This window comes from Thalassophryne amazonica, chromosome 16 (genome assembly GCF_902500255.1).
Source record: "Thalassophryne amazonica chromosome 16, fThaAma1.1, whole genome shotgun sequence".
NCBI lineage: Eukaryota > Metazoa > Chordata > Actinopteri > Batrachoidiformes > Batrachoididae > Thalassophryne > Thalassophryne amazonica.
Genome location: NC_047118.1, coordinates 66,758,211 through 66,773,661, shown reverse-complemented (window position 1 = coordinate 66,773,661; position 15,451 = coordinate 66,758,211). Strand labels below are relative to the sequence as shown.

The 15,451-nt window shown below is 38.3% G+C and overlaps 1 protein-coding gene across 4 annotated transcripts in view; it reads right to left on the bottom strand.

Moving 5' to 3' along the window:
* Nucleotides 1–9,982: 9,982 nt before the first annotated feature.
* Nucleotides 9,983–15,451, bottom strand: part of clec16a (C-type lectin domain containing 16A) — a 148,120-nt gene continuing 142,651 nt past the window's right edge. For all 4 annotated transcript variants that reach the window (XM_034189765.1, XM_034189764.1, XM_034189767.1 and 1 more), the window contains one exon: nt 9,983–10,787. In XM_034189765.1, the coding sequence (XP_034045656.1) occupies nt 10,216–10,787 (572 nt within the window). In that variant the 3' untranslated portion in view covers nt 9,983–10,215. The remainder of the gene's footprint in view (nt 10,788–15,451) is intronic.

Below are 15,451 nucleotides of genomic sequence, written 5' to 3'. Positions count from 1 at the left end.
AAAAGAGCAAAATAGAGCCAGAAGAAAAATGATGTCATAAAGAATCAATGTGTGCTTTGTTTTACAAATGATATTGGGGGTTAAAGGTTGCATTTAAAGTGATGAAAGTAAGTACTGCTGACTTGAGAGACAAGCTGTGCGTTACATTCATGTCTGGCCTCATTGCTCAGCTCTTAATATTAATGCAGCAGTAAAGCTTTATTTGACTGACAAACAGGAGAGAGTGAAATGCCGTTTACCCGCGGACACCGACCCCAGAGCAGCAGCCAGCTTCCAAAACACACACAATTTGAAAAACGTCCATCTGAAGGCTTTTGATTTCTATCAAATATAATTCATATCTTAACCTGCTGTTTTTATTAAAAAAGTTGGGATAATTTTGTAACAGAACGATTCGCTGTATCAGATGGAAGCTTAAACTGAGCTCAGATCAGCGGCCACCAGCTGATGCATTCAGCCGGCTGTTGCTATAGCAACACAAAAACCTAAAATGTCAAGAAGACAAGGCTGCTGAAGTTTAATGAAATCAAGCGTTTCAACACTATCAAATCAACATAACGCCATTCATTGAATTTCCTACTTTAAAAAATTAAATACAGGTCAGTCAACTAATGCAATAATTTATTTTGCTATTTTGAAAGTGAACCAAAAACAGGTGGCAAGTCATTTTTCAAAATTCTTTAATTAATTAAAAAAAAAATTAAACTACATCCCAGTTTTTCACATAATTATCAACTGTACATTCCCTAAAATGTTAAGATCATCATGTGAAATTTTGTGGAGGTGATGCAATGTCCTGCTGAAGTGTCCTTCATGAGTCTCCCTAAATCAACAGTTAATCAGTAATCACACACACACACACACACACACACACACACACACACACACACACACACACACACACACACACACACACACACACACACACACACACACACACACACACACACACACACACACACACACGCACGCACGCACTGTGCATCCAGAAAGTATTCACAGCGCTTCACTTTTTCCATATTTTGTTACGTTACAGCCTTATCCCAAACTCTGACAGAGTAACCATCAGATTCTTGGTCACCTCCCTGACTAAGGTCCTTCTCACTCGACCGCTCAGTTTAGACGGGTGACCAGCTCTAGGAAGAGTCCTGGTGGATCTGAACTTCTTCCATTTACAGATGACACTGTGGTCATTGGAACCTTCAAAGCAGCAAAAATGTTTCTGTACCCTCCCCCTGATTTGTGCTTCGAGACAATCCTGTCTCAGAGGTCTTCAGACAATTCCTTTGACTTCATGCTTGGTTTGTGCTCTGATATGCACTGTCAACTGTGGGACCTTATATGTAGACAGGTGTGTGTCTTTCCAAGTCATGTCCAATCAGCTGAATTTACCCCAGGTGGACTCCAATTAAACTGCAGAAACATCAAGGATTTTCAGTGGAAAAAGGATGCACCTGAGCTCAGTTTCGAGGCTAAGAATACTTAGGTACATGTGATTGCTTAATTTTATTATTTTTAATAAATGTACAAAAACCTAAAAAAAAAAAAAAAAAAAAAAAAAGAAAAAACAAAACAAAAAACCTTTTTTCACACTGTCATTATGGGGTATTCTGTGTAGAATCTTAAGGGAAAAAAAATTACTTCATCCATTTTGGAAGAAGGCTGTAACATAAAATGTGGAAAATAGTGAAGCGTAGTCAATATCTCATGGATGCACTATAAATATTTTATATATATATATATATATATATATATATGTATATATATGTGTGTGTGTGTGTGTAAATTTAAGGTTCATGTTTACTGATAATCCTTTTGCTTTACATACTGATAACAGATTAAAAAAAACTACCACCTATGGTATTATTTTTTCAACATTTAAAAAAACTGAACAACAAATGATTGCAAAAGCACGCTGATGCTGTTTCACTACATTTTTTTGGGGAAAAAAAAGATTTTCTAAGATATTTTTATTGTCAAAGGAAATCCAATCTATTTCAGTAGGTTAAAATGGTGAAATAAATATTATTATGAGCACATAAACAAAAGCGCACGGCTACAATCAGGTTGAAGGTTTGGACAGATGCTGCTTAAAAAAAAAAAGCAAAACAGTAAAATCTTTAAATCGAAAAGACAAGAAATTCAAGTTGCATCATTCCACTGCTTTTGTCTTAGGCATTGATTATTTCCTCTGATTTTTTAAAAGTTTTTTCTTAGATTAGAAAACCCAATGAACTGGCAGTAAACTTTCATATTCATTTTGTCCACAATCATGAACAATCCGAAAAGCTAAACGTTCAGATAAACAGTGTTTAATGCTTCATTCTATGGAGGCTGAAATGTTCAATCCCACAAGCTGCTGTGAAGTTCTGTTTGAGTGTAAATCCTGGATTCCTTTTTACGACAGTACAGGATTTGTCTTCAAAGTACCAAAATGTCTGTAAATTCAATAATGATAACAATAGCCAGGTTAAAGACTTTTTGAAATTTAATATTTTTAGTTGTTAATTTGAGGAGGAAATTATACGACTGAACCTGGAGCAGAAGAGACGTCCTCAGAGCGCTGCACATTGGGAGACTGAGATGTCAGACAGACTGTCAGATTGGAGTTTTCGCAGGTTAAAACCTTTTTTGATAGCGTCTGTTTCTTTTAAACAACCTGAACAGTCTGTCGGATTAAATGATGGAGCTATATTTACATCAATAAATTAACAAACATCTGCCATTCAAAAATAAAAATATTTCATCTGAGCCATTTGCTTTTTAAACATTCTGCACAGTTGCTTGTGTCCAAATATAAAATGAAATTACACATTTTTTAAGTGTGAAAACTGAATCATTTCAATTTACAAGCTTTATCACATAATCATGTTTTCTTATATTTATCCCCCCCCCCGCCCAAAAGGAGGTTACGTTTTCTAGTTTGTTTTTTTATTTGGTTTTGATACCTCAGAATTTTTTTGTGGTACTTTTCTAAACCCATACTGTGGTAATGCAGGATGCAGATGTTTACTGCAAAGGTTTAAATAAGCTTCATTCTCAACAGTTGCTTTTCCACCACAGGGCTGAGTACCATATCCAGGAACTACTACCTAACCAGAAGAGGAACTACGCTTGTTCCTTCTGCTGGCACTTGAGATGCTTTTAAATGGCTTTAGAACTACAGGGGTGTTAGCTCACTGCATCAAATAGCACTGGTTAGATTAGTATGAGATTTTTCAGAGTATAATTCACACTGGAGTACAACGCCAATTCCAAGTTGGGACGTTGTGTAAAATGTAAATATAAACAGAATACAATGATTTTCAAATCCTCTTCAACCTATATTCAATTGAATACACCACAAAGACAAGATATTTAATGTTCAAACTGATAAACTTTATTGTTTTTGTGCAAATATTTGCTCATTTTGAAATGGATGCCTGTAACACGTTTCGAAAAAGCTGGGACAGTGGTATGCTTACCACTGTGTTACATCACCTTTCCTTCTAACAACACTCAATAAGCATTTGGGAACTGAGGACACTAATTGTGAGTGTCATGATTGGATATAAAAGGAGCATCCACAAAAGTCTCAGCTGTTCACAAGCAAAGATAAAAAAAAATAGCCCAACAGTTTAAGAACAATGTTTCTCAACGTTCAATTGCAAGGAATTTAGGGATTCCATCATCTACAGTCCATAATATAATTAGAAGATTCAGGGAATCTGGAGAACTTTCTATACGTAAGTGGCAAGGCTGAAAACCAACATTGAATGCCGGTGACCTTCGATCCCTCAGGCGGCACTGCATTAAAAAAACAACATTGTGTAAAGGATCTTACCGCGTGGGCTCAGGAACACTTAAAAAAAAACCCTTGTCAGTTAACACAGTTCGTCGCTACACCTACAAGTGCAAGTTAAAACTCTATCATGCAAAGTGAAAGCCATACATCAACAACATCCAGAAACGCCGCTGCCTTCTCTGGGCCCGAAATCATCTGAAATGGACAGACGCAAAGTGGAAAAGTGTGCTGTGGTCTGATGAGTCCATAGTTCAAACTGTTTTTGGAAATCATGGACGTCGTGTCCTCTGGACAAAAGAGGAAAAATACCATCCAGATCGTTACCAGCGCAAAGTTCAAAAGCCAGCATCTGTGATGGTATGGGGGTGTGTTAGTGCCCATGGCATGGACAACTTACACATCTGTGATGGCACCATCAATGCTGAAAGGTACATCCACGTTTTGGAGCAACACATGCTGCCATCCAAGCAACGTCTTTTTCAAGGACGTGCCTGCTTATTTCAGCAAGACAGTGTCAAGCCACATTCTGCACGTGTTACAACAGCGTGACTTTGTAGTAAAAGAGTGCAGGTACTAGACTGACCTGCCTGCAGTCCAGACCTGTTGCCCATTGAAAATGTGTGGCGCATTATGAAGCGCAAAATATGACAACGGAGACCCCAGACTTTTGAACAACTGAAGTTGTACATCAAGCAAGAATGGGAAAGAATTCCACCTACAAAGCTTCAACAATTAGTGTCCTCAGTTCCCAAAAGCTTACTGAGTGTTGTTAGAAGGAAAGGTGATGTAACACAGTGGTAAACATACCACTGTCCCAGCTTTTTTGAAATGTGTTGCAGGCATCCATTTCAAAATGAGCACATATTTGCACAAAAACAATAAAGTTTATCAGTTTGAACATTAAATCATTTTTAGCCTACCATCCCTAGTTCTCAAGACCAGGCACCTAAGTGGCTCTACTCTACTCTTTTTAGATATACCTTTGTATACTAGCATAGTTCCACCTTAGAATTGAAATATAAGATATACCTTACTGAATTTTCATGTCTTTGTGGTGTATTCAATTGAATATAGGTTGAAGAGGATTTGCAAATCATTGTATTACGTATGTACATTTTACACAACGTCCCAACTTCATTGGAATTGGGGGTGTAGAAGTTGTACCTTCTTTCTGTATGTGGAACTGGCTTTGCAACAGTATTTCCCTGTAAGTTTAAGAATGGACAGGGACTCAGTGTAGCACATGTGCACACCACATCCTGTGCTGTTACTTAACATTAGGCCTGTTAAAGTCCAACTATCAGCAAAATGAAAAAAATAAATGCACACTGGTCAACATATTGCATGTTACTTAATGCAGTCTGGAGAAAGAAATCATCAGATACACTGACTGCTGGCCTACAGTGTTGGAAACACTACAATAAAAATTTGAATCGATTAGATCTTTTACTTTTGGCATTTATTCATTTATTATTGGAGTTTATTTTGTTTACTGTTGTGACTCTTGGGAAACATGTTTTGTTTGTTGTTTTTTATTGGGGGGGGATATAAATTGCACCACACCTGCACCAAGCCAGCTTGAAAAAAAAATAAAATAAAAATAAATAAATAAATAAAATGCAACTGATACTCCAAAAAATGAGGTAGTATACCAGGAGGTGTCATTCATCCTGATGTCAGCTGTGACGGCAAGAACTAAGACCATGAGGTTGTTGATGAGCGTTTGGTTTGGTGCTCAGGATTTAATCCCTGCAGTGGAAAAGTACATGTTGCTTGAAGAATTTTTTTTTTTTTGCAGAACTCTTCATACAGACACAGACATAAAGCTGCTCGTTTGTCTGACGTTTAGTGCTGAACAGCTTTCGAGTAAAGTACACATAAGACACAAAAATAAAGCAGAACTTATAGAAGTGAAGAAAGAGTTTACAGCAGCATGTGGCGCACGAATGTGTCTTCAGTCAGAATGATTAAAAAACACTGCTGGTTGCACGCCTTAAAAATACAATATACACATGTGTACAGAATCTGAGTGTGCTTTGAGCTTAAGTTAAACCAGCGTCTATGAATACAAAATCCTTACATGCAAACACAAATCATAAAGACGCCCCCAACTACCTCTGTGTTCTGAAAACATACAGCAGCCAAACGCAATAATTTAACTCTCAGGCTTCATTGAACTCTACGTAGGACAGAATATCAGAGCCACAAGTGGATAGACAGAGAAATATCAAGAATAAAGGTGGAATATTTTGAGTCAAAAAAGCTGGATCATTATAAAGAAAAATGTCAAGTTACAAGTTGGAAAAACCACCACAGTTTAAAGGGGAATTTTTTTTTATAACATTATAGAATTTAAGTGGAATAACTGGAATCCTCCTCAGAATAAGTAATGTCACATTTTGATGAATTATTAGCACCCCTAAACTGTAAGTACTGAATTTAAAACACATTCAGAAATAAATATAAATGAAGGGCATCAGAGGGCTGATACACACTTTACACACCATAATAAATATACAGTAGTGTTCAGAATAATAGTAGTGCTATGTGACTAAAAAGATTAATCCAGGTTTTGAGTATATTTCTTATTGTTACCTGGGAAACAAGGTACCAGTAGATTCAGTAGATTCTCACAAATCCAACAAGACCAAGCATTCATGATATGCACACTCTTAAGGCTATGAAATTGGGCTATTAGTAAAAAAAAAAAAAAAGGTAGAAAAGGGGGTGTTCACAGTAATAGTAGCATCTGCTGTTGACGCTACAAAATCAAAACTATTAAGTTCAAACTGCTTTTTTAGCAATCCTGTGAATCACTAAACTAGTATTTAGTTGTATAACCACAGTTTTTCATGATTTCTTCACATCTGCGAGGCATTAATTTTGTTTGTTTGGAACCAAGATTTTGCTCATTTACTAGTGGGCTTGGGGGTCATTGTCTTGTTGAAACACTCATTTCAAGGGCATGTCCTCTTCAGCATAAGGCAACATGACCTCTTCAAGTATTTTGACATATCCAAACTGATCCATGATACCTGATATGCGATATATAGGCCCAACACCATAGTAGGAGAAACATTCCCATATCATGATGCTTGCACCACCATGCTTCACTGTCTTCACTGTGAACTGTGGCTTGAATTCAGAGTTTGGGGGTCGTCTCACAAACTGTCTGCAGCCCTTGGACCCAAAAAGAACAATTTTACTCTCATCAGTCCACAAAATATTCCTCCATTTCTCTTTAGGCCAGTTGATGTGTTCTTTGGCAAATTGTAACCTCTTCTGCACATGTCTTTTATTTAACAGAGGGACTTTGCGGGGGATTCTTGCAAATAAATTAGCTTCACACAGGCGTCTTCTAACTGTCACAGCACTTACAGGTAACTCCAGACAGTCTTTGATCATCCTAGAGCTGATCAATGGGTGAGCCTTTGCCATTCTGGTTATTCTTCTATCCATTTTCATGGTTGTTTTCCGTTTTCTTCTACACATCTGTTTTTTTTTGTCCATTTTAAAGCATTGGAGATCATTGTAGATTTCCCCCCCCCCCTAGTTTTCCCCTCTCCAATCAACTTTTTAATCAAACTACGGGTGTCTTCTGAACAATGTCTTGAACGTCCCATTTTCCGCAGGCTTTCAAAGAGAAAAGCAAGTTCAACAGGTGCTGGCTTCATCCTTAAATAGGGGACACCTGATTCACACCTGTTTGTTCCACAAAACTGACGAACTCACTGACTGAATGCCACACTACTATTATTGTGAACACCCCCTTTTCTACTTTTTTTTTTTTTTAATAGCCCAATTTCATAGCCTTAAGAGTGTGCATATCATGAATGCTTGGTCTTGTTGGATTTGTGAGAATCTACTGGTACCTTGTTTCCCATGTAACAATAAGAAATATACTCAAAACTTGGATTAATCTTTTTAGTCACATAGCACTACTATTATTCTGAACACTACTGTACATATGTCTGTAATGGTGTTTTTGACACCATTACAGACACCATGGTGTGTGTGACATAATTCCAAATAGTTTTCTGGTAATATATGCTTTAGATCATCTATCGAAGCTTCTTGTTTACGATCATCAAAAAGTGTATTTTTCAGACCATGTTTTCCTTGACCTTTGACCAAACTACTCCAAAATCTAGTCACCTCTAGATATCTATCCAAGTAAGATTCCCACAAAGTCTGAACGAAATCCAACCAGTTATCTTGTCCACAGAGACACACACCAACACCAGTACACCGCTCTCACCACCTCACTGATGTGCAGCGTAATAATCCACTTTTGCACAATCATAATATTTTTTTATGTCCAAAGTTACTAAAGAACAAAACAAAATGCTTTTGTATAGTTAACTAAAAATAGTGACATAAAATATAGGAGTGATGTTATTGGCACATTTTGATGAATTTACAGAAAAATCATCACTTTTTCCAGACTTTCTAAAACATCTCATTTTGTTGTTCAATAAATTAAGACATTTTAAAAGCATTCTGATAATACAAAAGTGCTTAATTTGCATTTATTTTTCTGAACATATTTTAAATTCTGTGTTTGGTGCCAATCATTCTGATCAGGCCTGTAATTTACTCACATCGTTTCTGTCTTTTCAGCACAAAGGCTGAAGCAGCTCTTTTTTGGTTCGAACAATCATTTCCACTTTTTCCCCAGAAGTACATCCTACAACCCCTGGCAAAAATTATGGAATCACCGGCCTCGGAGGATGTTCATTCAGTTGTTTAATTTTGTAGAAAAAAAAGCAGATCACAGACATGACACAAAACTAAAGTCATTTCAAATGGCAACTTTCTGGCTTTAATAAACACTATAAGAAATCAAGAAAAAAAAATTGTGGCAGTCAGTAACAGTAACTTTTTTAGACCAAGCAGAGGGAACAAAATATGGACTCACTCAATTCTGAGGAATAAATTATGGAATCACCCTGTAAATTTTCATCCCCAAAACTAACACCTGCATCAAATCAGATCTGCTCATTAGTCTGCATCTAAAAAGGAGTGATCACACCTTGGAGAGCTGTTGCACCAAGTGGACTGACATGAATCATGGATCCAACACGAGAGATGCCAATTGAAACAAAAGAGAGGATTATCAAATGCTTAAAAGAGGGTAAATCATCACGCAATGTTGCAAAAGATGTTGGGTGTTCAGAAAAGCTAAACGAAAGCCATCTATAACACCTAAACAGAAAAAAACAAGGTTACAATGGGCTAAGGAAAAGCAATCGTGGACTGTGGATGACTGGATGAAAGTCATATTCACTGATGAATCTCGAATCTGCTTTGGGCAAGGTGATGATGCTGGAACTTTTGTTTGGTGCCGTTCCAATGAGATTTATAAAGATGACTGCCAGAAGAGAACATGTAAATTTCCACAGTCATTGATGATATGGGGCTGCATGTCAGGTAAAGGCACTGGGGAGATGGCTGTCATTACATCATCAATAAATGCACAAGTTTTCGTTGATATTTTGGACACTTTTCTTATCCCATCAATTGAAAGGATGTTTGGGGATGATGAAATCATTTTTCAAGATGATAATGCATCTTGCCATAGAGCAAAAACTGTGAAAACATTCCTTGCAAAAAGACACATAGGGTCAATATCATGGCCTGCAAATAGTCCGGATCTTAATCCAATTGAAAATCTTTGGTGGAAGTTGAAGAAAATGGTCCATGACAAGGCTCCAACCTGCAAAGCTGATCTGGCAACAGCAATCAGAGAAAGTTGGAGCCAGATTGATGAAGAGTACTGTTTGTCACTCATTAAGTCCATGCCTCAGAGACTGCAAGCTGTTATAAAAGCCAGAGGTGGTGCAACAAAATACTAGTAATGTGTTGGAGCGTTCTTTTGTTTTTCATGATTCCATAATTTTTTCCTCAGAATTGAGTGATTCCATATTTTTTTCCCTCTGCTTGGTCTAAAAAAGTAACCGTTACTGACTGCCACAATTTTTTTTTTCTTGATTTCTTATAGTGTTTCTTAAAGCCAGAAAGTTGCCATTTGAAATGACTTTAGTTTTGTGTCATGTTTGTGATCTGCTTTTTTCTACAAAATTAAACAACTGAATGAACATCCTCCGAGGCCGGTGATTCAATAATTTTTGCCAGGGGTTGTACAAATGTTCCAAGGATTTTATCAGCACACTCCTAACATTCTTCATTGCTGTCCTGATTATGATTTTACGCTTGTTTAGGTACATTTTTTGTTCTCAAAACATTGCAGTTTTATTCTTGATATGTTTCAAGATGAATTTTAACACTGCAGAATTTTTTACACCGGTGGCGCTGATAGCTGTGTGTCTACATGTTACTGAGAGCTGTGTGTGTGTGTGTGTGTGTGTGTGTGTGTGTGTGTGTGTGTGTGTGTGTGTGTGTGTGTGTGTGTGTGTGTGTGTGTGTGGTGCTTAATCCAGTTCAGGTGAGTCTGATGCCGTTTCAGGCTGGATCTCTGAGACTTCAGTCATCTCTTCAGACTCTGCTGTTGTCAAGTGAACTCTATCCAGCAGCTTTGCAGCTCCATTTCTTTCAAACTCCACGAATGTGGAATTGTCTTTATCAACAGGCTCCGCCCCCTCTGTGTGCTCAGGTACGTCCAACTCTGTCCCTGCTGTTTCCTCTCCTATTGTCACATCCTCCTTCTCTTCTCTTGAGTTTTCATCTTCGTCCTTCTCGTCCTCCTCCAGGATGGAGGCGTCTGGTTTTTGGCGGAAGCGCGTGACAGATGCGTGTGCAGAGCAGGGATGCAGGTGTGGCGATTCAGCGGGCGGCAGCAGCGTGAGCGACTCCACGCTGAGCCTGTCAGCGTTACTGTCAGTCAGAAGTGAGATGGTAGGCTGAGAGGCTGGGGTGAGGCTTGGGGCCAAGGCCGAAGCGGAAACTGTGGGGGCAGAGGAGACCAGGGATACTTCACCTCCTCCTCTGTCACCTTCTCCACCTGAGGAGGAGGGAGGAGTGTGTTCCAAAAATGTCCCTTCATCTAGAAAGAGCAGAAAGGGTAATATATATAAGACAGCTTTTTACAGCTACAACTGTTATTGGTTTATTCGGGCCTGACTAATACTTGGCTGGCAGACCGCTTGGGAAGACCAGGGGGCTATGTGTGTTTCTCCATGCAGAAAGGGAGTTGGCTCACTAAGGGCATCCGGAACACAAACAACAGCATATAACTCACTTTTGATAGGATTTGAAAAAGTAAATTTCCGCAATCTGAAAACTGGATCCAGAATGACAACCAGGTCATTTCTCTGCATTTTAGATACCGGCTTGATGCCCTGCTCATTTTGCACTTTTTAACATATTTAGAATTTTTGATGATGTATGGAGAAATATCAATTTTCTCCTCATCTGTTAATAATGAAACCAGATTTCTCATAAATTCTCGCCACTTCCTCATTATGACAACAGCCCCATGGTCACCAAAGTCCAAGAACTGCAAATTTAAATTTAAACGAGAGAAACACACGAGCAGCTACCAACTGACGCACGAGTCAGAGACTGTATGATCATGGCCTGTAAAAATTATCTCAAGAAGAGGGGGAAGATTTTATTGACATTTTGTGGAGAGACGGTCTTCAGTCCAGGGAATTGTGGTTTATATTTTAAGACCGATCCAGATCTGTTTCAAAATCTTTTAATCTCTTTTGTTCACATTCTGAGATGGAAGGTTTCCTTTCATCACATTCAGAAGATTTCAAGAACTGGCTTTATGACATCACAGAGGACTATGTGGCACTGAGAATGTGGTGATCCTGTATAAATAAATGGAACTGATGGGGTTGAAATGTTTACAGCCCCCCCCCAACACTTTTATGAATTCAGCACCATGCTCAAGACATATGTCCTAAAAAGAACAGGTGACCAAGTTCTTATTTTTATTTTTGGACTTTTTACTTATTTGTAATGGGTGATAATAATTTGATATACAACACAGAAAGCTACATTTAATTTTAATGTAATAGAAATTCAATTTGGACTTGGAGAACAGGGACCTGACTGAAACGTGACTCAGACTTTGTTTTTTTATTTACCTGATTTGGATTTAAACACTGGGAACTTGAGACTCAACCGGGACTCAAGATTTAGTAATTTGACTACCAGAGTAGTAGCACTAGATCAGAAGATATTCCAGGATTGGTCCATTCTTATGTTCAACCTTTAAGTCACTGGATTAGTTTTTAAGTAATTCTGCTGACAAACTGAGGCAGCTGAAAAAAAAAAAAAAAAAAAAGACACCTCGTGAACAAAGGTACCCACTCAGGTTGGGATGACTAGTCAACTACGACAAGCTACTATCCAACTAGTCAACTCATTTCTTTTCTCATCAAGTTAGGCAATTCAGTTAAGATTTTACGATAATTTGAAAATAAATCTTTGACAAAAATATTGTGCTTAAAAAACAAACAAAAAACCAAACCAAACAAAAACAGACAATTCTCCGTATCACACGTCTGCAAAAATCCACCCACTGCATTGCATCATCAACATCTGGTGCTTTTTTTTCCTCCCCTCATCAGCCAAAATTTTTTTCCCACAGTGCCTGACATCTGTGTTTTACGTCAGCCTCTCTACGAGAAACCTGTGTAGGTTATCAGATTTTGCAAGAGTGTGACCACAAAGGCTTGGAGAGAAGTGACCTCAGGTTAGCTGTGGTGTGGACACGGGACTCTGAAGCAGTTAGCACTGTTAGCCATATCTGTGCTTACTGGCTTATTAACTCTTTTTTGGAGAAATGAAAGAATCAAGAAGCACAAATGTGACAATGAGAATCAGATGTTTAATAACTGTCACGTCGAACACGTGGGACATTGAAATATCGAAACATACTAAGCCGTGTGAAGCCAGAAGCAGCGCTGGACAGTAGAATGATATTATTCGTGGCTGCTGTGTGCCACTTCAGAAGAAAAACGAATCAACTGGATGTGATCATGCTGTAAGGTATGTATTTGAGTGGTGGACAAGTGATTAGTGCCCTTGCTTCCAAAGCAGAAGGTTCTTGGTTCAAGGCCACCCCTGCCCATTCTCCATGTAATGTGGTGTTACGTCAGAAAGGGCATCGGACGCAAAACTTATTCCAAATCAACATGCAGATAGATCCATGTCGGATCAGCTGTGGCAACCCAAAGTCCAATCTTGTTTAAACTTATTGGATGTATTTTTAACGCTGGCTGTACCACTTACAATGGAACCGATGGAAACCTCGGCAAAATAACATATTGTTAGTGCGCCCCCTACAGTGTCTCGGAGGGGACTATGCAATAGGGACAATTTAATGCATATATTTCCTCTGTGACTGATTTACAATGACCCCTGACTTGAAGAATGATAACTTTTATTTCCAAGAATGAAGAAATCTCCAAGACTCTTAGTTTTAGTTTGTTTCCTATATATAAAGTCTGTGGTTGTTTCCAGCAAAGAATCTACTGCAAAGAAAAAGGACCAGTTTCAATTTCCAGGAAAGAGGCCAAGAGGCTGTACGGCAGGGACAAGGAATCAAAAGTCAGTTTTCAGGAATAAGCTAAAAGCTGAAGTATTCATTTGAAGACTACGAAGAAATATCTTGCATCTAATAGCTCAAATACCAATTCTATGTAGCTCATTGTATTAACTACTTTTAAGATTAGGCTTAAAACTTTCCTTTTTACTAAAGCTTATAGTTAGGGCTGGATCAGGTGACCCTGAACCATCCCTTAGTTATGCTGCTATAGACGTAGACTGCTGGGGGGTTCCCATGATGCACTGTTTCTTTCTCTTTTTGCTCTGTATGCACCACTCTGCATTTAATCATTAGTGATCGATCTCTGCTCCCCTCCACAGCATGTCTTTTTCCTGGTTCTCTCCCTCAGCCCCAACCAGTCCCAGCAGAAGACTGCCCCTCCCTGAGCCTGGTTCTGCTGGAGGTTTCTTCCTGTTAAAAGGGAGTTTTTCCTTCCCACTGTAGCCAAGTGCTTGCTCACAGGGGGTCGTTTTGACCGTTGGGGTTTTACATAATTATTGTATGGCCTTGCCTTACAATATAAAGCGCCTTGGGGCAACTGTTTGTTGTGATTTGGCGCTATATAAAAAAAAAAATTGATTGAATTGATTAAGGTAGATAGAGTTTAATTGCCATTTGTACTCGCACACCAGAGTACATTGGAATTCTTGTGCAGAGCTCTTGAGTAAATGAATATAAAAGTATAAAGGTATAACAGTATAAAAAGGATACGCAGTGCACCTAAAATACACACACACACATACATACACATATACACATACATACATACACATACATACACACATACATACACACACACACATACATACACACACATACACATACACATATACATACAACCCCTGGCAAAAATTATGGAATCACCGGCCTCGGAGGATGTTCATTCAGTTGTTTAATTTTGTAGAAAAAAAGCAGATCACAGACATGACACAAAACTAAAGTCATTTCGAATGGCAACTTTCTGGCTTTAAGAAACACTATAAGAAATCAAGAAAAAAAGATTGTGGCAGTCAGTAACGGTTACTTTTTTAGACCAAGCAGAGGAAGAAAATATGGAATCACTCAATTCTGAGGAAAAAATTATGGAATCACCCTGTAAATTTTCATCCCCAAAACAAACACCTACATCATATCAGATCTGCTCGTTAGTCTGCATCTAAAAAGGAGTGATCACACCTTGGAGAGCTGTTGCACCAAGTGGACTGACATGAATCATGGCTCCAACATGAGAGATGTCAATTGAAACAAAGGAGAGGATTATCAAACTCTTAAAAGAGGGTAAATCATCACGCAATGTTGCAAAAGATGTTGGTTGTTCACAGTCAGCTGTGTCTAAACTCTGGACCAAATACAAACATGGGAAGGTTGTTAAAGGCAAGCATACTGGTAGACCAAGGAAGACATCAAAGCGTCAAGACCGAAAATTTAAAGCAATATGTCTCAAAAATCGAAAAACGCACAACAAAACAAATGAGGAACGAATGGGAGGAAACTGGAGTCAACGTCTGTGACCGAACTGTAAGAAACCGCCTAAAGGAAATGGGATTTACATACAGAAAAGCTAAACAAAAGCCATCATTAACACCTAAACAGAAAAAAAACAAGGTTACAATGGGCTAAGGAAAAGCAATCGTGGACTGTGGATGACTGGATGAAAGTCATATTCACTGATGAATCTCGAATCTGCATTGGGCAAGGTGATGATGCTGGAACTTTTGTTTGGTGCCGTTCCAACAAATGCACAAGTTTATGTTGATATTTTGGACAATTGAAAGGATGTTTGGGGATGATTAAATCATTTTTCAAGATGATAATGCATCTTGCCATAGATCAAAAACTGTGAAAATATTCCTTGCAAAAAGACACATAGGGTCAATGTCATGGCATAGGGTCAATGTCAACGAGCAGATCTGATTTGATGCAGGCGTTAGTTTGGGGGATGAAAATTTACAGGGTGATTCCATAATTTATTCCTCAGAATTGAGTGATTCCATATTTTTTTCCTCTGCTTGGTCTAAAAAAGTAACCGTTACTGACTGTCACAATCTTTTTTTCTTGATTTCTTATAGTGTTTCTTAAAGCCAGAAAGTTGCCATTTGAAATGACTTTAGTTTTGTGTCATGTCCTTGATCTGCTTTTTTTCTACA